Below are 24,828 nucleotides of genomic sequence, written 5' to 3'. Positions count from 1 at the left end.
TACCATCATACAAATTTTCAAACTTCAATTCGCTCAGACGCACAGTCAGCAGCTCAAACAGTCAACAGACGACCCGTTTGACCAAAAAAGTCAACAGACAGTCAAAAATGAAATTTTTTGTCAACATCCATATTTTGTCAAAGGATTCATCATTTGATCATTGGATGATCATAATTCATCAAGGAAAGATCAAAAATCAACAAAACCCTAAGTTTCAAAATTAGGGTTTTCTCCTAAAAAGTCAACTGAACTTTGACTGATCATAACTCTTTCATCCTTCATTCAAAAAATTCAAACCAAAGCTCATTTTTAAGGAAATTTAATTATCTTTCAAATGCAATTGGTCCCATGGTCATTAGATGCACCATTTGAAAAATATGAATCAAGACATTACAGGTCATTTTCAAAGTCAACAAAAAGTCACTTTTTTCAAAAGGACACACAAGGAGCATGGAAAATCATTTTGATATGAGACCAAAGACATTGGTTAGAGGACTCTTTGAGGTTTCCAAAAAGTGCAAGAACTCCTTCATATGACAAAAATTGAGGGATTTACACCTTGTTGAAGTTGGCTAAATTTTGGGAAAATGCATGAAATCAACATTGATCAAAAATGTTTTTTTTCCAAATGAGACCCAATTTCCATGATCCAAACATGTTTACCATGATGTAAAGGGCCTCCCACGACCAAGACAAATCCCATAACATTTTTTCCTTTTTTGGTTTAATTTTATCACATTTAAGATTAAATTAAAAAAGGAAAATGGAAGGATAATGCATAGCTTAGTTTCTAAGCATGACTCATCAAGGAATCAATCAATTTTCTGCAGCAAAGGAAGTACAAAGCAAGAGAAGCAAAAGAGAGCAAGCTTTGGTCAAAGTTTCAAAGATTTTTAATATTTAAAAATCAAAGTTTCAACAAAGCTCATCAATGCTTCTAGCTTAGATTTTAAGCACCTCTTGGCTTATAAATGAAGCAGCATACTCCACAAAATAGACACACACGAAAATAGCCAAGGCATAGCAAAGAAACTCACCAAAATTCTCAAAAAAATATCAAAGCTTTGTAATTTTCAATTTCTATATTCCAACCATTATCAATACAAACAAACACTTTCAATCATCTTCTTAAGTGGCATAGAGTAAGAATGAGCTTATAATATGGTCCTATAAGGGTTATAACACGTGCTTAATACTCTTCACTTTCATGCTTAATTAATTTTCGTTTTCATACATTTAATCAATATCAATGTAATCTAATCATTCTAGTGAGTTCATGAGGTCCCATAGGGTAGATTTGGGCTCTAACATGTTAGCTTCCACGTGGGAATTGCTCTATGCCATTAACAAGTGCTCATGCGTGTTCAAACTTCAACTTCATCGAATCCATGGCTACAGCACTCAAACAGTGAAACTAATACCATATTTGGACTCAGAGCATCCTAATTAGGGGATCTGGGTCACTTGTTGTTCTTCATAACGTTTGTTCTTGCAGGTTTGTGAAGCTACCAAAAATGGCGTTTTTATCGTAAAAATAGAGGGGGTTTAAAACCGCCGCTATTTATGTTAAAAAAATGAAGGAGACGGAGTTTGAAGACGACCACGCGTCCAAGCGTGGTTCGTCAGTCAAAGCTGACTCTTCCCTCCGCTCACGTGGCTGCTTACCATTAGCCAGTCAAATGGTCTTCCCATCCACGCGTGCACTTGTGGGTCCCAGTCAGAAGTTTGAATTCTCCTTGGATTCAGCGCATGTCCCCCACTATCATATCATGTTCCCTCACAATCTAAGCCATTAGATCATGATCTCAGCACATCCAACGCACCGGACAAGCATTCCATACCATGGACTCACCAGCATATCACACCTGATTATTTTTATTTTCTATTTTCTATTTTTATTTTAATTTCTTTGCAAAATTAATTTAAATAGTTCTAAAAATCCAAAAAATATAATAAAAAAAATTTTAGGCTTCTAAAATAATATTTTATTTTCTGATATAAAAATATTTTATTTTTCTCCATAATTTAAATATTTTGCATAATTAATTAGTATATATTTATATACTTGCTTTTTAATTATTTCAACCAATCAAAAAATCATAAAAAAATTTGTTCTTTATATTAAATATAGTTATATATTATAGGCTAATTTTGTACATATTTAGAATAATTTTCTCTTTAAGTTTTAATTATTTGTGTAATTATTTGTATAATTATATGTTTATTTAACTTAATAATTTCAAAATCTATTTCAAAAAAAACAAAAAAATTAGTTTTGTTTTCAAATTAATTAACAAGCATTTTGAACATATTTTAAGCTTTTTTTTTTATGTTTAAATTTTATTTCCATCTTTTTCTCATTTTAATTAAATTAATCATGCATTAATTCTAATTAAAATCAACCATCAAAAATCCAAAAATATTTCTTTTATTTTCTTGCAACTTAAATTCCTAGATAAATGTATAGGTTGTCAAATTCATGTAAATAGCGTAGTTTACATTTCCTGCAAATCGATGTAATAGCGTAGATTTACTTTCCACATTTTACATTTCCGCATTTAAATTCTAGCACATATAAAACTGCGTGTATGCCAAAGATAAAAATTGAATCGTTAGATCACTAACTTCAAAGATAAAATATCTGAATCAAAACACAATCACACCTGCACCTCTTAGGGTAATCCCTCTCTCACTCTTTTCAAAAATCAAAATCAAATTCAAATGCGAAATCGAACTTTTGTTTATATCCGATAAAAGGAGAATTTTCTAAAGGAAATAGGAAAAAGACCTTATAACTTAGGGTAGACCTCCTAATTTGCTTGCTCAAATCAAAACAAACAAGTCTCTCATATATCATTGTTTTTCAAAATAAAACTTTCAAAAAAGACAATACTTTGTATATATCCAAACGAGGATCATTACGAAGTTAACGTTCTTTTTTTTCAAAACATCTTTTGAAAGATAAAAACACTTTGTATACATCCGCACAAGGATCATTACAAAGTCAATTTACAAAGGTATTTGAAACCACATACGAGCATTTCAAGGCAATAGAAAAGTAATTGAAAACAAGTGAGCTAAGCAAATTAAAGAGCCCATGGATAACCATGGATACAAAGGGTGCTAACACCTTCCCTTTGTATAACCTACCCCCTTACCCAGAACTTCTTAAAGGTCTTTTCCTATTTCTTTTTAAACCTTTCCTTAATTGGATAAAATAAAAGTCGGTGGCGACTCTCTGATTTTCAAAAACACAAAAGCAGAAAAAAAAAAAAAAAAGAGTCAGTTCGCGTATCTCTCCGCGAGAGGTACGGTAAAAAACCGAGGTCGACAATATGAACATACTTGATGATGATGATGTTGATATTGATGATGATGATGGTATAAGTATGTTAATGTATGTTGCATTCATTCATATTCATTGATGAGGCTGTATCCATGATGATGTGTTGGATCAGTGAAGGGCATGATTCCCATTGTGTGGAATCTGTGGTGGCAGGGCCGTATCTTGATGATGATGGATCGGTCATGGCTTATTCCAATTTGATGATGTTGGTACCACATGCATAGTGTCAGTTCATACATATGCATATCTTTATAACATGGTTGGATGTATTCTAGTGTTGTAAATATTGATGATGTGTTGGTTGTTTGTTGTGATGGTGAATCTTGTTTGAATGTCTGTTTATGAAACAATTGGGTGGACGATGCAACTGTGATGTGTTATTGCTTTATAACCTTATAACATTTGTTAATTATGATGAGACTCACCCTTACATGTTGTCATTTTCAGATTGAGGATAACGGCTGTTCGACTCGGTGAAGATTAGCTCATGAGTCAGTTATTTAGTTAGCGTCAGGTGTCATGCTCAGATAGTTGTAGCACTGGGGACGCGATGTTTAGAGTTTATGTTTTATGACTCTAGTTATGTTTTGATGTGTAGAAGGATATGTTTTAAAGGTGTTAAACTTAGTCCGTTTGATTTAATTTCCGCTGTGTTAACATGAAACATTTTTAATTAATGATGATTACCTCAGTGAATGCATGACATGACTGAATGATGTTTATTTTATTATGAATTATGGCACCCTTATTTCATGTACTCTGAATGATTTTTTTAAATTGCCGCGGGGTTAGTAAGGGGTGTTACATGTTAGAGATGAGGCCGCGATTAAAGAAAACTTTCACTCAAAATGTGCTGCTCGATTTTCTGATACCATGAGGAATGTTAGACTTAAATGGGAAGCAAAAGGGACACGTCCACGTTGGATAGGAGAAGATATATTCCCAAAGCTTATTGATCATTGGAATTCTGATAAGTTTAAGGAAATATCTGAGCAGGCAAAGAAAAATAGAGCATTTGAAGTTGGTGGCTGCAACTACGCAGCGGGAAGTATTAGTGTGGCTGAAGTTGCGCGAAGGATGGTACATAAATTTATTAATTTTTTATTAAACTATTATTTAAATGTTGCATTATGTATAATTAATTTTTTTTACTTATTTAGCGTGAAGAATTAGGCAGAACTCCACTTCTTAATGAACTCCACATGGAGACTCATCTCAAGAGAAATGGAGAGTTTATTGACGAGCGCGTAAAAATCACTCAAGTAAGTTATTTTTATATCAAAGATATTTTATTTATTTCTTTTATATGTACATAGTTTTATTTCTTTTATATGTACATAGTTTATTTGAATCATGATATGATTTAATTTTTTTATAGGAGAATTTTGATAAAGAACTTGCCATAAAGTTGTCAGAGCATCCTAAAATACCCGAACCACCACCGGGGTATCCTGTTGACCCTAGTATTGGTTTTCAGACTTGGTATAAGGTTTCAGATGGAAAGAAGAAAAATGGGAGAATGCATTGTACTAGAGGGTATTCCAAAAATATCAAGCGGCGTAGTAGAGATTTCAAAATGAGATATGCTGATGGAGAAGGATCATCCACTCCACCTATATTAACCGCCGAAATGCTTGAAACTGTGAGAAACTTGGCAAATACTGAGGCAACACAACAAGTAGCAGCAAGAAATTTGGAAATTGAAGAGATGAAGAGAAAACAATTAGAGATGCAGGAGGAAATGCTAAGAAGAGAAAGAGAATTACGGGAAGAAATGAGGAGAGAATTTCAGGAAGAAATGAGGAGGCAGACACAAGAGTATCAAGAAGCAATGCGAATTGCAAATGAGCGGTCACAAAGGTTTGATCAATAATTTGCTTCACAAAATATGGGTGGTGGTGGATTTGGAGGAACTAGTGGATATGGAGGAGCTGATGAAGAAGAGGAGGAACAAGATGGGGGGAATAATTAAATTTACATATTTAAGTTTATTTTAATTTGTATGGAACAATTTGTGTTAACTATTTTGAACTTATTTTTAAATACTATTGTAATTTTGTATGGAGTTTAATTTTTAATATATTTGCTTAAATATTAATTATTATATGTATTATAATAATTTTGTTTTAATTTGAATTATTAATTTAAATTATATTATAATTATATATATATATATATATATATATATTTTAATTATTATGTACGATTTTGAAAATTATATATTTTTTTCAAAGTAAAAACAATTTGCGAGGGGCTAATCCCCAAGCAAACAAAATATATGTTGCATTTTGCGAGGGGCTAATCCCTAAGCAAAATATCTGACGCACTCTGTCCCTTTGCAGACTGCTAGCTGGTGCCTATTTCTGTAGATTGCAGAGTAGAATTTTGACTTTTCATTTAGCGAGGGGGGTAGCCCCAGGCAATTTAGCAAAGTGGATAGCCCATCGGTAATGGATTTGCGACCCCCTGTTTTGCTAGGGTAGCTGTCCCCTCGCAAATTGTGCATTTGTGAGGGTTTTTGCCTTTAGTGAGGGGTTTAACCCCTGACAAATTGCAGTATTTTTTGTAGTGATTTTAAGGTGGAAAAGTAAATCCAAAAAGTGATAATTGATTCATGAAATTGGATTAATGTTAGTGCCCTACCTATCATTTTTTAAAACTCATTCAAATAATACTATGTTTAATGACTTTGAATTGTCCATAAAGAGGCACTTCTCTTCTTTTAGAGTGTGTCTGGTTTAGTGTGTCTGGTTTGAAAGAGAAATTGTGAATAGAGAAAATAACAAGAGAAATTTAAAGAGAGAAAATTAAAAAAAAATTAAAAATATTATAAAATCAATAATGTTGATTTAAATTTAATTAAACAATTAATTATTTTTTCTATACAAAAAGCTAATTATTTCAATATTTATTTCTAATAGAATACAAATTTAATTTATTTTATTAATTATTAAACTTAATTCATTAATACTTTAATTTAACAACTTAATTGAATTGATTCTATATTGAATTTAGTTGATATACACTAAAAATATTTTACATTATCTACTAATCATAACAATTAAATTGGAATTTTTAATCACAAGAGTAAGGTTAGATTAATTAAGTTGGATTTTTTTAATGACAAGAGTAAAGTTAGATTAAATTAAGGTGATGAGAGAGTAAAAGTAATCAACTATCAACTATCAATCAACTATCTACCCATTACTAGGAAATTGCCCAAACTTACTGTTGTGCCCTTTTCACTTTTTTTTTTCCTCACTTGCAAAAGGTTAATCATGTAATTAACAAATTCAATATTCACCTATGTCAATTGTATCTTTCTTATTGGTCCATTCTAACAACTTGTCCCAAACACCTTTTTCATTTGTTTCTCTTTCTCCTTATAAACTTTTTCCTTCTCTCTCCATCCGTTCTCTCTCAGCTACATGTATGGCATTCAACAAATTTATAATATCAACTATCTACCCATTACTAGGAAATTGCCCAAACTTACTGTTGTGCCCTTTTCACTTCTTTTTTTTTCCTCACTTGCAAAAGGTTAATCATGTAATTAACAAATTCAATATTCACCTATGTCAATTGTATCTTCCTTATTGGTCCATTCTAACAACTTGTCCCAAACACCTTTTTCATTTGTTTGTCTTTCTCCTTATAAACTTTTTCCTTCTCTCTCCATCCGTTCTCTCTCAGCTACATGTATGGCATTCAACAAATTTATAATATTGAGCATCTTTTGTTAAATTAATGTTTTTGTTTCTATTTTATTTGGACATATATTTGTGAAATAGGGTTTCTATTACAAAATATTCTGCCATTGACACTAAAAATGAGAGCATAGCCAAAATTGATTTTAAGTATGGAGCTGACAAAATTGGATATAAAAGTGTCAGATTTATTTTAACATGTCTAAAATATAAATTTCTTTGTACTAATTGTTTTCATTGTATAATTAATATTGTATAGTGTATACTGAACACGTCTAATGGTTTTATAATTTCAAACTGTGTTACCTGGCTGGTATTTCTAATCTCCACCCTCCTTTTTTATGATTTCCCCACCTCACAAAAATAACATAATTTAATTCAAATTCAAAACACAAATATAGAATAAATACTAAACACACATATATTAATGCGATTTTTCAACTAGCATTTAAATTTTAATAAAATTAATAATTTATCTATTTTACGGGACACTATCACTATAATATATATTTTAATTTAATCAATCATTATCTTAATTTAAGAGACAAAATCCTTATTTTAATTTATCATCATCTTCATAATAATTTATTATCTTAATAATAGCTTATTTTTAATTTTTCTTATTTTTATTCGATCATTATCTTAATTTATCTCACGGGTCATTATCTTAATAATATTAATGTTGTTGTGTTCTGTATCCCCATTATCATGGATCATACATATTTTTTTTGCATTTACGCATATTATTCATATTATTCAAAATATATTACATAAAATAATCGATTACCCGTGGGGCAGCACGGGTCTCTTACGAGTTTATTGATGAGAATGAGTGGAAGTAACTCCAACTTGGTGGTGGACGTGGCCCTATTCCAAAGACATGTCTATTCCTCTATAAATACATAACAAACAACAACATAGCATCAGCAATAACAAACAACAACATAGCATCAGCAGTAACAAACAACAACCGCAATGGAAAATTTCCTCATCATGCTTCTCATTGTCATCATAAGCATTCTGCAATTCACAACAACAGTTTCTGAAATGTGCAACCCGCAAGATAAAGCTACTCTACTGCAGATTAAAAAAGAACTTGGCCACCCGGCCAAACTCTCGTCCTGGGATCCAACCACAGACTGCTGCGGTAAATGGGTGGGTGTCGCCGCTTGCGACAACCACACTCACCGTGTCACCGACCTTCTCCTCAACCAACTCGACCTCTATAAACCACTTTATATTCCACCCTCCATTTTTAACCTCACTTCCCTCTCCTCCATCATTCTTGCCTCCACACCTAACCTCATTGGCGCAATCCCTCCCTCCATCACCAACCTCACCAACCTCACGTCTCTCCAAATCTTCAAAACCGGCGTCTCGGGTGAAATACCCCACACTCTCTGGAAAATCCAAACACTCTCTACCATTGTTTTTGAACAAAACAAACTTACCGGTCCTCTCCCGCCCTCACTCTCCTCTCTCCCCAACCTCTTCTTTCTCTCCCTGGACTACAACCAACTCACCGGAACAATTCCAAACTCCTACGGCTTCTTTTCCAAATCTCTCCAAATGCTCTCTCTTTCAAATAACCGCCTCTCTGGAAAAATCCCACCGTCTCTCCAAAAACTCAAAGTCAAGTATGTCAACTTGGGTCAGAACTCCTTGGAGGGCGATGCTTCAATGCTTTTCGGATCGAAGAAAAGCACTGAAGTAATATTTTTGGGTGATAATTTTCTTACCTTTGATTTTGAGAAACTAGGACTGGGGACGAATTTGCAATCGGTTGATTTGAGGAACAACAGGGTCTATGGTAAGCTGCCGGCAGGACTGACGAAACTCAAGCTTACTGCCTTGAATGTTAGTAACAATAATCTGTGTGGACAAATTCCACAAGGTGGGAAGCTGCAGAGTTTCAATGAGTCCTGTTATGCTCATAACAAGTGCCTCTGTGGTTCTCCTTTAACAGCATGTAGAGCTTGAGGTGGGAAGCTTCGGTAGTTTTTTGTCTCTGGTGTGATCATTATTGTTTTTCTGACTTGTTAATGTTTGAAGTTATCATGAATTTTTCTTTCCAATGTTTTCTCATTGATTACATAATTTGTAAGGGAGTTATTGAACTATTCACTAGAATGAAATCCATAAGCTCATCAGGTTTTATTGTTATAGTGTATGCTTATTCAAATTTAGTTGTTTTTGCCTTGGTTTGCTATTGCTCTTACTGTCATAGCTGGATATTCGTGTATGTAAACTAAAAAACCAGAATTTATAATCTTAAAGAATGATAAGATTATTGTTCATTGATGGTCATTTGATTAAACATTCAACATTGTTATATTGAAGCAAACATGTGAGAACACCTACTACCTGATCCATGGAACATTATGCAGTCATTGATCTAAATAACTTATCACATCTAGTCGGAGTATGCTCTGAGTATTGTTGTTGATGTTAGTAGAAAGATTGTAGCAAATGCAATAGCTTGAGTACCCTGATTTTGATATATTGTTTTCAGGTAAATATGTCGGCCAATAAAACTACGCAAGAACTGATTATGATGCACTGGAGAAATAGAAGGTAGCAATTTACTGTCAATAATTTGAAATTTGTTAATGTATTTTCTTGTATTTCCAACTTAAATAATTTGTTATTTGCATTGCAGAGCCATATTCTGAAGAAACCAAAAATGTCAAGGAAGAGTATCCTTCACAAGTGAAAATAGGCCAGAATCTGTATAATTTGGGTTATCAAATATAACATTGTTTTCATCTGAAATGTAGTTCCAATGTAACAAATTGAAGGTTTTCCCAAGAATGTGCAATTTAAAGATCATGTCTAAACCTTTCTTTAAGTTATGCCTCAGGCTACTCAATATATTGACAGACTATTTTGTACATACCATACTGGTGACTTGTTGATTTATTTTGCTCTTCAATACGTCTTCAATAAATCATTTTAATGGTATAGTAACCTGGCTGTGGTAGATATTCAGAACAAATGAATAAAATTTGTAAGATGGAACTATTGTAGGTAACTTTATAATATTATTATACTATATAAAAACATAAATATACATGTAGTATGTGGAACAAAACTGAAATTTAACTGTATATGACATATTCAAAATTTAATGAAATAATATTGTACATATATGTTTGATCATTAAGCCATAAAAGTAAGGTCAGAAAGTGAAAATAAAGAATAAAGAAAACTAGTTTTTTAATGGGTCCAACTGCAATACTGATTTTGACTGGGTGAATTGCATGAGACATGTCCTTTTCCTTCTTTCTTTGTGAAAGACATATAGTACTCTGAAAAGCATTAATCAAGAGTTTGCTTTTGATTAGGACCATACACTTTTTCGTATGTCCTTCTTGTACCTTAAAACTGACATAGTCATAGACTCCTCTAACTTTGTCAACAAAGACAAAAGGAATACCAATGCATGCATAAGTATGAAAATGAAATCGCATTATTGTCCTATAATTATGAGTACTATCTTTTCTTTCCTATTTTGCACAAATATAATTTTTTTCTTTTATATTTTTCATTGTAAATTTAGGAAATAATTGGTATCCAAAATTAAATAAAAATTGAAAAAAGACAGAATATCAATAAAAATAATTTTTTAAGAAAAGCTTAATTTAGAAATCTACGTATACAGAATTAATTTAGAATATTGAATTTAATTTAAATATATTTTTCTTTCTGCAATATTTTAATATTGTACTTTTAGTTTTTCTAAAAGAAAATTATATAATACGGTTTTAAAATTGTGTTGTTTCATTTTCATTTTTACTTAGTTTAGATTTCTTTTTAATAAATGCAGTTTTATTTTTTATGCAAAATTTATGTATTATATGGTCGTCTTCTTATGTCAAAATAATCAATTTTTTTGAAAATGTTGAATAGGAGTAAACATCTTTAGTACAAATGGTAGACTTAAAGTATAATAACATAAAAAAAAAGTTTTTTTAATTTATATTTAATTATTATAATTTATAAAAAATGTTAAAATAATGAAAATTTAATTAATAACCTATTAATAATCTATTAAAATTAGTAGTTAATAATTAATTAATTAAAACAATTTATTAATCTATTAATAAACTATGTTTATGTAATGGAATCAGAATTTTGGATAAATATTAAAACTTTACGGTGTGAATTTGAAAATATTATGATGGGTAAACATTGATAGAAATTATTTATTGTGTCGTAATCAAGAGAACAATGACATATCAAGAGCAATGATTATATGGATTATATGAATTTGGTCAATGTTAAAATATTAAGTCACCCTTCATATATACTCCTTTCTCCCTTTAATCATTGTGTCTAACACATAGGTTTTTTAATTATGTCTATAGTATTTTAATATGGACTATAGTATTGTTTTAAAATTGTGTCTAACACATAGGTTTTCCTTTCTCCCTAATAATTTACTCAATTTACAAAAGATTTTTATTTGATGTGGAAAACCTCATATGGATCACCATGCAAGAATAATTATAAAAAATGAACTCGTTTTTTTAGTTTAATCTTAATTACTCTTTTAGAAAATATTACATTTTCAATGAAGCACACTATTTCATGTTAATGAATTTTCCAAACCTTCAATTTCATATGATATGAACACTTTTTTTTTTTTTATTACTGAAATTTATCAAAGTGGTAGTAGGTTTATCCTTTTAAGAAAAAAGTTTATATGTTAGGCGCACTTAAGAGGAACTACCAACATAATGCCATGCTTTTCATGGGTTAACCACTCATTGCCACAATTTTATTTTTCATAATTTTCTAGTACTTACAGTCTTTCTACAAATCATGATGATGTTATCAATTAAGAGGAAAACTTTGAACAAGAAAAGTGAAGAGAAGGAATTTTGATATTTTATAATATTATGCTATTGAAAGTTGAAAAGAATATCAAAAAGATCTTAGATATAAGATTTTGATTCTCCATGTGAGCTTAAGTTCCTTGCTCTTAATTATCATTTTTATTTTGTTTAACATAAGTTTCATCTACACATATAATACTATTTAACATACTATTAGAGATTCGATACGAATATTTTTTATTATTATATTTATATATTATAATTCGCCTGAAGAATAATCTTTTTTTTCATTGTTATATTTAAATATTATAGTCTGCCTGAAGAATAATCTTTTCAATTAGATTAAGTTTCAGTGTTGCATGGTCAATTTGTCTGTAGTATTATTTTTATTTAATTTTGCAGGATAAACAACTGTATCATAATTGTGATATTATTTTTGGAGAAGTCTTCATAATTGAATCAGCAACCACAATTTAAAGGTTTCTCAAATTCATTATTATGTTCATATTTGTTGATTACAAAAACTTTGCTTAGCATCCTATGTTATAGTCAAGTGAGACAGCACATGTAAAATGGGGTTTGTAACCGTACACTTGCTTAAAGAATAATTTTTTAATTAATCACGCAAAGAAAAGTTTTGAGACAAGTTTGGAAATATGTGGTGATTTATGTATGTCCTTGACACCTATACTTTCATGATAGTGTCTATTTCTTTTGGGAATATATAGCATCTAAGAAAACATAAGGTAGTGGATACAACTTATGATAGAGATAAGCATCTACAAGATTTTACTTAGATAGTGATAAAGAGATAAAGAAAAATTGGTTTTCTCTTTCACTTGCCTCACCCTAAACAAGAAACTAATTTGAAATGAAAGTTGTCATATTCATTTGTGTGGGGCTCATAATAAAGTATAGTTCAATTTCTTTGCACTGACGAAAGTACAAAAGATATAAAAGGATTCTTTAAATAAGTGGCTGAACTCTTTTCCTACCATTGAAATGGAGGCTGAAGGTGCAAATGTGAGTCAGGTTGTCTAGCATTAAGTATGAATCCAATGAATCTCCATGACATTGTGGGAGATGTGGACTTAACGTTGTGGGGAGATGTGGACTGCTGCTCAACTTTCCCAAATAAACTGTTTTTACTGTAAAGATACTGTCAACATGTCAAGCTGCCAAGTTAATTACTATGCATCTATCAAAAGAGAAAAAAATTGCAATTTACTGTAAAGTTAATTACTATCACTATGTCTACTTTATCAAAATATATGCCGGAACAGATTTTAGCTTCAAACAATATGTTTACTTCAAAACATAATTAGCAAAAACTAGCAGGAACATACTAGGTATTAAGCACTTGACTAAAGCAACTAGTGACCATTTAACCAGTATTGCAGAATCTTCAAACAACTTTCATTTTCAAATTAATATCAAACAGCACAGCAGCAAGTAGTTTTCAACTTACAGTTGCCTTGATCCATTCCAATTTGACCTTGTTGAAAACCTTGTTAAGAATAGGTAACAACCTTGTTGAAAACCTAAATCAAAAGAGGTAAAAATCCACAGAGAAAACACAATTAACTAAAGAAAAAATTGTTCAAAAGTAGTTAAAAACAAAACAAACTGACAGTCAAAATCATAACCTTAATCACCCTTGATCCATATACACAATTGGTCCAAAACCTTTAATCAACTGTAAACAACAACAATATTCATACACTACGAGTTAGAGAACTGAGAGAGTGACAGAACTGAGAAATCAGAGAAACAACAACAACAATAAACAAAAAAACACAAACCTTAATCACCTGTAGAGTGTGAGAATTAGTTCAAAGCCTTTAATCACTGTAAACAACAATAATCATCACTGATGAAAAGAAAAAATTTGGGGTTTGTGTTAAAGCGCTGCATTAAGTTTTGCCTCTCCATCTAAGCACATGTAAGTAAAATCATACAAATCATCTAAGCACATGTAAGTAAAATCATACAAATTAATGAACGCTTCTAATATGTCAAGCATCTTAGTCATCTGAGTGAATATCAGAGCTCGGTGACCTTCGGATTTAATCTCCTCAGTAAAATTGCTAGCTCCTGTAATTTTCCACAGTCGAATTGGACAAATCGCCTATCTGGGAAATATACTTGACGATGGACAATTGCGGGCCTGATTGGTGACAATAGTCGTGAAAGAATATCAGAGCATCGCTGCTTGTAAGATGGGTTCAGAAACACAGTTGTCTCACTTTTGTCCGCTGTAATTAAATTATTTTTTTCGTTGGACACTGTAAAAACGTGTAAGATACGTGTCGTACAAATATCCGTGTCAGATGCTCAATTTTCACGTGAAGTTGCTTTTCTACATCTCTCTTTAATCGACGGGGTAAGAATGAACGAAGGAAATTATGCAGGCGATCAACAACCTCCTTATTAACTTTTTCCTCTCCCTCTACCATTCCTAATATAGGATTACTAAACCAGTCCTTAAACTCTTGGTGTGACTGGAAAACAAGGGCATCAAGAAATGCATGAGAGACCACAGTTCCATGAGATCATTCTGTAGCGGTGTACTCGTACCAGTCAACAGAATTCGTCGGTTTGAATTGAAATTCAACAGTGTCTGCCACCTTTGTGATTTCCAGTTTTTAATGAGGTGAGCTTCATCTAAGATCAAGTATTTTCACTTTTTGCGCTTCCAAAATAACTAATCTATATGTTATTATGCATACGTGAATAATGTTAGGATCCCGAAATTCCGAAACAGAAATTAAAGAAATAAACAGTAAAACTTTAGGAAATAAACGGAATTTGATTAATGATGAAATATAAGATGCAGAAAGGGAAGAATCCCAATCTACCCCAGAGCCAAGCTCCTACAGAGAACAATATTCTCTGTCCATAACTAAAACAAATGATTTCTCCCCGATACCTATACTCTTACTTTCCACCCTCTTTATAACCAACTCTACCCGTTCTCTCTCCTGTAACTAACTATCTCCTCTAATCTTCTACTTTTGATTACTCCAAATGGGCCTAAGCCAATTGGGCTTACACACACATATTTGGTACCTAACAATACCACCCCCTTAAAATGTGCCTTGTCCTCAAGGCAGAGAAAAAAGAATTCACTTTCCAGTAGCTGCTGCCTTGTTATAACCTGCAGTATTGAACAGAGATTTTGGTTGCTTGATAAACTCTGCTGTTCCACTAGAGGCTTCCTCCCTTGTTGGTGCTGAGACATTTGTGTACTCATAATATTGAATTCTTGTGTGGTTTGGGCCTGAACATTTTCCATAGATCCTATACTTGAGCAACACAATAAAAGTTGCAACGAACTGTTGCTGCCATTCAAACTCCCAGATTTTAAAACCTGGTGCTGCCCCATAAACACATTCTCCAATGGTGGGTTTAAGAAAACACATATGATTGATCTGAACGGTGGGGATATTGACCCAATCATGAAAAAACATTCTTTTCCACTGAAATAAAAATTGACCCATGGTAGTTCTTCTAAAAACTCTCCTTGTACAATAGTTGAAAATTAGGGTCCTTCCACCTGGGTCCCACTGTTCAGAGGTTGATGATCCGGTTTCAACCCTTTGAACCACCCAAACAATTTCCCCCGCTCTACATTTGCATCGTAGCCTGCTACTTTTTTCAACTTGCTGAGGAAATAGACCCTCATCCATCGCAACAACCCGATTCACTTGAATAACAAGCTTAGTTGATGCTTCCAGCCTAACTATGGTTGCATCTCCTATACTCTCCAGCATCATGTCAACACCATTTGTTATAGAGTTTCCAAACAACAAAACAAAATTTGCAGCTCTAACCAAGTAAATGGCAGTGAGGGAAGAGCACATATACTCATTTATCATGGACTCATGTTGTAGGTGTGCACTCTGATAATTTGTGTATTGGAATAAACTTTCTTCATAGGTTACATGATTTGCTTCCATATCCATGAAGTAGGAAATAAAGCTTTTAAGTGTATCAAGTAGCCCCCGAAAAATTGAGAGATATTGAGTGAACAAAACATATGTGGAGGATTGCTTCATTGCCTTCTCAAATTTTCTATATTGAAATTGGGACTTACCATGCAATGATGGGAGCAAAGAATTCCATGAACCATCCAAGGTATGTACCCACTTGGCAGTAGCATAGATAGACATCTGTAAAGCACTTAGTACCTTGACATGGTTATATACCCACTTGGCAATAGCATATGTAACCATCTGTAAGGCACTTAAAAGAGTATTTCTTCCATTTCTTGTGGAGTATGGAACTGAAGGATATTTTTCCCCAATAGTATTGAAATGCAATACTTCTATAAAGGCTCTAGTTAGGGGCAATGGGAAAACACAACATATTTGGTCAACACAATTTTTTTCCCAATTCTCAAGTGGTGTTTCTGGGGTTGGGTCCCATATACTACAAACCCATTTTTCTTGAACCCCATAACTATCAACAACTTGGGTCAGACCCATTAAATTAAAGAATTCACCCAACTTACCTAAAGACAAGTTTGCCCTTCTATCACCCTCTTTCACTCGACCCGGATTCTCCATCATAAGCACCCAACGTAACTCGTTCTGCAGTGATGGCATCGTAACTATACGGTGGACGGCAATTGACTGTTTCAAGTGTGGAGGGACTGTCTTAGGCATTTCTCCGACCATGGTGGAGCCCCATGCCCTTTGAATCTTCTTCGCTGCACAGTATAGTTTTCGGTGTGATTCTTTTTGAGAAAAGGAAAAAATGATTGAATCCTTCAGAGATGAAGAATCGATGGTGTCATTGTCAAACTTAGACCTATAATTATCTAAGCGGTCGTAACTCACCTTCACCCCTTTTTTGCGAGACTTACGATTGTTTTCCCCTTCGACTCCCATCATCATCAGTTGCTTCTTACCGTTTACCCTTGGAAACTCTTCCAACAATTTTTGTTGTGGTGGACTCTTCACATGGTGTTTAACATCTGGCGGCTTTGGTGGTTTCCTCACTAAAGTCGTTCTGCAGTGATGGCATCGTAACTATACGGTGGACGGCAATTGACTGTTTCAAGTGTGGAGGGACTGTCTTAGGCATTTCTCCGACCATGGTGGAGCCCCATGCCCTTTGAATCTTCTTCGCTGCACAGTATAGTTTTCGGTGTGATTCTTTTTGAGAAAAGGAAAAAATGATTGAATCCTTCAGAGATGAAGAATCGATGGTGTCATTGTCAAACTTAGACCTATAATTATCTAAGCGGTCGTAACTCACCTTCACCCCTTTTTTGCGAGACTTACGATTGTTTTCCCCTTCGACTCCCATCATCATCAGTTGCTTCTTACCGTTTACCCTTGGAAACTCTTCCAACAATTTTTGTTGTGGTGGACTCTTCACATGGTGTTTAACATCTGGCGGCTTTGGTGGTTTCCTCACTAAAGAGGGTATTGTCCAGCTTGATCTTGTTTTGATCGGTGGGGGTTGCAAGATTCGCCGCGGTAGTGCCGTTACAAATCGTCCGGCGTATGTCGGCTTCAATGGTGATCTCAAGTATGATTTATGTGCACATACTCTCTCCACCATTGTGCTTGATACGTTTATCTTCTCAAACCTTCCTGATTCAACACACCCTTTGAATTCTTTCACTTCCTTGCTTCCTGTGATATCCATATTGAGAAATATCGCCATTGACCGTAGTGGTTCTTGCATCTTCTTAGTTTCAAGGGTTAATCCTTTGACGTCGGTTCCTTTGCACCAATCAGTAGTTGAGATCTCCTCTTCTTCATTCCTCTTGTCAACTAACATCTGGTCTTCCTCTATCACCGATTCAACACCACTATTCTTTGACTCCTCATTATTTTCAGTTAGAATGTGGTCATCGCCCTGGTTCTCCTCATCCTCTGCAACTTCAAGCATATCCCACAGATCTGGGATGAAATTCTTGATAAAGGCCATTTCAAATTCCTTCCATGTTGCACTTTGATGGTTTTTCTTCCAAGAATACCACCATAAAGAAGCTTCTCCTCTCAATGCAAACAGAGTCACCCAGTCTACTTTCATCTTTTCTGAAATCCAGCGGTTGGCTTCAAAGTACCGATCCAACTGGATCAGCCACCAGTAAGCGTCTTCCGTTCCATCAAAGATTGGAAGTACCTTCTCCGACAACGTCACTGGCTCTTCCTCGATGCATCCGGTAGGTCGGACCATTGTTAGGATCCCGAAATTCCGAAACAGAAATTAAAGAAATAAAACAGTAAAACTTTAGGAAATAAACGGAATTTGATTAATGATGAAATATAAGATGCAGAAAGGGAAGAATCCCAATCTACCCCAGAGCCAAGCTCCTACAGAGAACAATATTCTCTGTCCATAACTAAAACAAATGATTTCTCCCCGATACCTATACTCTTACTTTCCACCCTCTTTATAACCAACTCTACCCGTTCTCTCTCCTGTAACTAACTATCTCCTCTAATCTTCTACTTTTGATTACTCCAAATGGGCCTAAGCCAATTGGGCTTACACACACATATTTGGTACCTAACAAATAACTAATCTATATGTTGTTATGCATACGTGAAATGAATTTGGTTTTAACCATCCTTGTCTTTATGCTTTCCCTCCTGTGCGCTTCCAAAATAGGTCAAAATTTTAAACGCATGACACCATTTCAGAAATTATTTTAAACGCAGGACACCATGTCAGAAATTCAGTCTCCCAGTTAAGCATCACACTAGTTGGCACTACAATTAGATGTGGACTCCAAATCCCCTTTTCACAGGCAAGATGTGCAAGCATAGCTATAGTCATCATCATACTAGTTGGCACTAAAATTAAATGATGGTTTTAATACCAATGAATTAAGCCATTAGCAACAACTAGAGATGAATACCACCTACCTTTTATACCTTACAAGTAGTTACTCAACCGACATGTTACTCTTTTTTTGTAGTAATGCAATCTACATATAATAAAAGCTTGGTCATGAGGATAACAAAACAATATATATATAAAGCTTATTAGCTCTTAACCTCATCTTTTGGTTCAATTGCATCAACTCTACCCAGTTTTTCTTCCTCGGATAAGGTTGTTTCATCATCCTGATCATTGTAATGAAGTTAAGACAATATGCCAACCAAGAAACCAAAATAAGTAAATTGGTAAGACCTTCAAAATAATTAAATAAAATATTCAACCGCCGACAACTTCTTTAATATAAAATAACATCCAATACAAGTTATATTCAACCGCCGACAACTTCTTTAAATAAAATAACTGTGAGAGAACTTTGATCAAAGAGTGGTGGAAACGATACATTGAGAGAAGTTGAGCGAGTGCACCAAGTGAGTGAATGAATTCTGGCTTAGAAGTATTACCCCCAACACTTGACAAAACGGAACGTTTTTTTCGGTTTTCACTGGGTTGGGTCGGGTGGGCGGTTTTTGTCCACCCCTACTAGTAACAAGTATTGAAAGTAGCAGAGAAGCTCAATACATAGTTACTTCACTTGTTTATTTTGGGAATGGAAAAGGGAAACAACCACCCATTTGGTACTATTATTATAGAATGTTGCAAGAGTATTTAAACTAATACTATATATCTTTATTATGATAAATGTGCCTTTCCAAATAGTTGTTACTTGCTAACTGTCACGGTTACAATGTCCCTCAACAGCCAGAATACATGGAAAAAAGATAGAAAAACTGGAGCACCAACAAAACCAATAAATTTAAAGGTCAGGAGCTATTAAAGTAACTTCCGTGTAATCTGAAATAAAAGCTAGAATGCCTCTTCTTTCTGCATAAAATGGTAAACAAAACATTAACTTAATTGAGAAATAGCTAATATATTCAAATATAGCTTAGTCAAACAAGGCCTAAAAGCTTGTAACAGAATGTAACTGACTGTTCTGATTCAGCACAGTCTCTTGGTTATAAATACTCATAACTGATTATTGTAACTAACTTTTGATATTAGATCTTCTGGATAACAGAAAATGGAATCTTCTATATCTCACTTTTCTTCACTTTCTCTCTTTTCTAATATGGTAATCCGGAGCTTGAAATCAGGTCTCTTGCCAGGACTTAAGAAGGAGATTTGAACCAAACAGTTTGAGAATCCACACAAACGTCCCTGATTTCCAGTTCGCATAACATCTTCAAGACATTCACCAAACAAATTGTAAAACAATAGGGAGAAAATGTCCCTGATTTCCAGTTCGCATAACATCTTCAAGACATTCACCAAACAAATTGTAAAACAATAGGGAGAAAATGTCCCTGATTTCCAGTTCGCATAACATCTTCAAGACATTCACCAAACAAATTGTAAAACAATAGGGAGAAAATGTTATGAATGTGCTTGAGATACATTGCTCTCAGCATAAAGCTTTATTTATAATTGTTGACAGGCTGTAAATTACAGCATTTTAGCTCTTAACTGGCAGAAAATAATTCTGTCTGTATATAATTATTTTGTTCCTTTTCTATATAGTTTATTTTAGGTAGGTTCTTATTATGATTTATTCTTTCTTTAATTTAGGATTTCCTTCCAAATCTATAGTCAATCACCTACTGTAATTCCTCTATAAAAAGGAGGAATTCTTGTACAGCTATGATTTAATATTATCAAATATTTCAACTTGAGATCAGAGCAACGATCTTTGCGCCTCTGATTTGCAGCCATGGTTGACAGTTCCTCAACCACCAGCGATGATCAGAATAAAGAGGAGATTGTCGCCCCCAAAGACTTGCAGCGAGTTATTTTCGGCGAATCTCATTCTGTCCAAATCACCACCTTTCGACTCAATGGGTCGAACTACTTCCGGTGGCACCAATCTGTCCAGTTGTATATTCCTGGCAGAGGAAAACTCGGATACCTCAATGGTGAGCGACCCAAGCCAGATACTGCTGATCCACGGTATGTTGTTTGGGATTCTGAAAACTCCATGGTCATGATTTGGCTGGTAAACTCCATGGAGGAGGACATTAGCAGTAATTACATGTGCTGTTCCACAGCCAAAGATCTATGGGATAGTGTCACAGAAATGTATTCTGACCTTGGAAATAAATCTCAGATTTATGAACTCACCTTGCAAGCCAGAGAAATTCGGCAGGGAGGTAATAATGTGACAAAATACTTCTACTCTTTGAAGCGGGTTTGGCAGGACCTTGATCTCTTCAACACTTACAAGTGGAACTCAGCAGAGGATGCCAAACACCATCAACAGACAGTGGAAGAAGGTAGAACATTTCAATTTCTTGCAGGTCTGAATGAGGAGCTAGATGAAGTTCGTGGCAGGATCATTGGGAGAGCAACCTTACCTTCATTGGGTGAGGTCTTTGCTGAAGTCAGAAGAGAGGAAACTAGGAGAAGTGTAATGATGGGAAAGATCAAAATTGTTCCACCTCCTCCCGAGACCAATGCTCTTGCTGCAGAAGCTACTGCCCTTAAAAGTTCAACTAACCAGAAGAATTTTTCAAACCTTTGGTGTGACCACTGCAACAAACCACGTCATACCCGGGAAACTTGCTTGGAAAATTCACAGGAGACCAGCTCATCTAAAGCTGACTATGTTTCACCTTATCTGTGTGCAGTTCCCCAAACTTAAAGGTTGCTATTCCAAAAGCAACCCCAAACTTAGAATGAAACTCGGATTCAAGAACGACCCACATTACTCTGAACAAGGTAGGGAAGTGTTTGGGCTAATGGTTAAATGATGTGGTAAAGAAAAATGGAAAAACTCAAAGGGTTATACAAAGGATATATGATAAACAGGGGTGGCTAAAAGGCACTGGGCTAAAATAAACAACAAAATTTGCCTCTGCGTGTGTGTCAAGTCTAGAGTGAATCACGAAGAACAAGTGCAAGTTCTGGATAATGTAAAATACCAGAATTCCCTCAAAAGATATATGGTGCTTGGCTTTTTCTGATTCTCACCGGTCGGGAGAGATGAGCGACGTCTACACTGTATTTAGCTTGATGTGGTGTCTCAATCAGACATGGTGAGCTTGTAGCTCTTTTCAACAGCGTGTAATCTACCACAACAAAACAACAAAAGTTATCAACGATTAGAGGTACAATTGTGTATTAGTATTTGAAAATAACCCATTTAGGGTGCGTCACGTCATCCGTTGTTGCCACTTTTATCAGTACATACCAAAGACATTTCATAAAAAGACAAGCTAGTAGGTTTCGGTATCACTGTGTAGCAGCCCATGTATCAGTCTCGTGGGTGAGATACTTCCCAGACATATTAAATGTGGCGCACATATCCTGCATGAAACAGAATAGACGCATCTCTACCCGATGAGCATATGAATCTTCATCCACAAAGGTGTGATGACGGAATGTGGGTGATAGGAATGGATCGGACCCCACAAGTGATGATGGGGATGTGTCAGTTAACAAATATAATTTGGGGCCTAAACAATGGAGAGTATATGTGGGAAAGAATAAGAAAGGCCCAGTTAATTAGTATTCCCATATAAATAGGAGTTAGTTTAGATTTCTCATATAAATAGGAGTAAGTTTAGATTTCCCATATAAATAGGAGTTAGTTTAGAGTTCCCATATAAATAGGTGTATGGGGCAGTAGCTAGGTATCTTATTATTATTATTTTGTTTTGCATATTAGGGTTGGGCAGTGAGAGAATTGTTTTCTCTGACTGAGGAGCATTTGCTCTGGATTTCTTTTCAGTTTTCATATTCATTAATAAAATAATTTTCTCCATTCTATTATACCTTTCCTCTATTCTATCAATTGGTCCGACCTGCTGTGTTCATGCAAACCAGAATGGCAGATAGAATTACTGCAGTTGAGGAACGCTTGGGACGTGTGGAAACCAGTATTGAGGAATTGCGTACTTTCCTTTGATGCGGAAATTCAACGGGCGATAGCGAATCGTGGATCACCTCAAACAAGCGGTGAAACGGTTACCTCACTGTTGGATGAGTTTCGTTTGTTCGCAAAGAAGGTGGAGCTGCCAGCGTTTACCGGCGACGATCCGGTGGCATGGATCACTCGTGCTGAGACATACTTTGAAGTACAACGAATCTCTCGGGATGTTCGTATTCAGTTGACAAAGTTGAGCATGGAAGGCCCGACTATCCATTTGTTGGAATATATTATTTCTATTTGTATTATTTCCCTTTATTCTCCATTAAGGAAAGAATTAATATCATTATTGTATTACCATTATATATACCAGCCTAGAGCTGAGGAATAAAAGATAACAGCTTTTTTTACCATTCCTTTCAATATGGTATCAGAGCTCTGGGTTAGGGTTTACTGTAAAACTTCCACAACAGCTTCCGATTGACATACCCGTTTAATCCCCTATGGCGAATCACGGCACGAATTGGCCCGCTCTAGGTTTTGCCTACACCGGATCCAATAATGGCGGTGGCCGCGGTGATGGCGGCGGCCGCGGTGATGGCGGCGGCCGCGGAAATGGCGGCGGCCACGGTAACGGTGGTGGCCGCGGAAATGGCAATGGTGGCGGAAACGGCGACGAAACATCGGGTGTCACAAACAATGGCAGTTATTTCAATATAGGCGGCAATGACCAAGAGGGTTCCTCATACTCCCTCAAGGTCAATATTCCTAAGATGAATGGGAATAACTATAATGAATGGGCCCAGACAGTTCGCTTGGTATTGGATAGCAAAGGGAAGTTGGGTTTTCTAACTGGAGCAGTAGCTGAACCGGCAGTAGGAGACCCTCTTTACAAACAATGGAAATCTGAAAACTCCTTGATTATTGCGTGGTTGGTAAGCTCTATGGAAACTGGAATAGGTAAGCCTTATATGTTTTTGCCTTCTGCAAAGGATGTATGGGAAGCTGTTAAGGAAACATACTCTGGTATTCAAAACTCTTCCCAAATTTTTGGTTTAAAATCAAAGTTATGGCATGCGAAACAAGGGGACAAGAATGTTACTGCTTATTACAATGAGTTGTTGACCCTTTGGCAAGAGTTGGATCTATGTTATGATGACAATTGGAGGTGTACAAAAGATAGTGTTTTATTTCTCAAAAGACAAGAAAATGATCGTGTTTTCATGTTTCTCGCTGGGCTCAATAAAGACCTTGATGAGGTAAGAGGTAGAGTTTTAGGAAAAATACCATTGCCAACTCTTCGTGAAACTTTTGCAGAAATAAGAAGGGAGGAGGCACGACAAGGTATTATGATGGGCAAAACACCACGAAGCTCTGAATCTGAAGGCTCGGCTTTGGTTACTAGGAACCTTGACGAGGAAAAAAGGGTAGACAAAGTTCCTTGGTGTGACCACTGTAAGCGTGAATGGCATACGCGTGAAACCTGTTGGAAGCTCAAAGGGAAACCGCCTAACTGGAAGAAGAAAAGTGGTCGTGCATTTCAGGCTAGTAATTTTGATCAAGGGCAGCAAATTTCTTCACCGCAGCTTCCACTCACTACAGAACAACTAGACAGACTGTACAAACTCCTCGAGTCTCCAACTCCTTCTTGCTCTATAGCAACAAAAGGTAATTCTCCATTTATTAGTGTCAGTCCCAGTCATACTTGGATAGTAGATTCAGGTGCCTCTGATCACATGACAGGTGAATCTATTTTTTTCTCTTCATATAGTCCATGTGCAGGTAACCAAAAAATAAAAATTGCAGATGGCTCCTTTTCAACCATTGCAGGTAAAGGGTCAGTTGTCTTGTCTCCAATGTTAACTCTGAAAAATGTCCTTCATGTTCCAAATTTATCATGTAATTTAATGTCCGTCAGTAAATTAGCCCAAGATATAAATTGTCAAACTAATTTTTTCCGATCTCACTGTGTCTTTCAGGATTTGAACTTGGGGAAGATGATTGGCAGTGCTAAGGAGAGTGGAGGACTCTACTACCTTGACATTGGATCTGCATCACAACTACCTTCAAAAACAATAAGTTCCTGTTTTGAGTCTTTTTCTGTTTTGAATA

At 34.9% G+C, this 24,828-nt stretch overlaps 2 protein-coding genes across 9 annotated transcripts in view; one reads left to right on the top strand and one right to left on the bottom strand.

Moving 5' to 3' along the window:
• Positions 1–7,965: 7,965 nt before the first annotated feature.
• LOC131599121 (polygalacturonase inhibitor 2-like) lies at positions 7,966–10,000 on the top strand. The gene is made up of 3 exons (XM_058871588.1): positions 7,966–9,034; positions 9,566–9,627; positions 9,713–10,000. Exon 1 carries the CDS (start codon positions 8,029–8,031, stop codon positions 9,031–9,033), a length of 1,005 nt encoding a protein of 334 aa, XP_058727571.1. The 5' UTR covers positions 7,966–8,028; the 3' UTR covers position 9,034; positions 9,566–9,627; positions 9,713–10,000.
• A 2,697-nt stretch (positions 10,001–12,697) lies between these two features.
• The window catches only part of LOC131594766 (uncharacterized), a 38,589-nt gene continuing 26,458 nt past the window's right edge, over positions 12,698–24,828 (bottom strand). For 3 of the 8 annotated variants that reach the window (XM_058866971.1, XM_058866973.1, XM_058866974.1), the window contains exons 6-9: positions 13,694–18,979; positions 13,538–13,587; positions 13,360–13,432; positions 12,698–13,039 (exon numbers count right to left, since the gene is read on the bottom strand). In XM_058866971.1, coding sequence (XP_058722954.1) covers positions 15,017–16,789 — 1,773 coding nt within the window. In that variant the 5' untranslated portion in view covers positions 16,790–18,979 and the 3' untranslated portion in view covers positions 12,698–13,039; positions 13,360–13,432; positions 13,538–13,587; positions 13,694–15,016. Of the gene's footprint in view, positions 13,051–13,359; positions 13,433–13,537; positions 13,588–13,693; positions 23,357–24,828 lie in introns of those variants that run through there. The other 5 variants (XM_058866975.1, XM_058866970.1, XM_058866969.1 and 2 more) reach the window with 5 other exon arrangements.

This window comes from Vicia villosa, linkage group LG4 (genome assembly GCF_029867415.1).
Source record: "Vicia villosa cultivar HV-30 ecotype Madison, WI linkage group LG4, Vvil1.0, whole genome shotgun sequence".
NCBI lineage: Eukaryota > Viridiplantae > Streptophyta > Magnoliopsida > Fabales > Fabaceae > Vicia > Vicia villosa.
Note: the sequence above shows the minus strand (reverse complement) of the source record. Positions and strands in the feature narration are given on the sequence as shown.

Coding starts and splice junctions, on each gene's coding strand:
- LOC131599121 (XM_058871588.1), top strand. CDS start 8,029: ATGGAAAATTTCCTCATCATGCTTCTCATTGTCATCATAAGCATTCTG.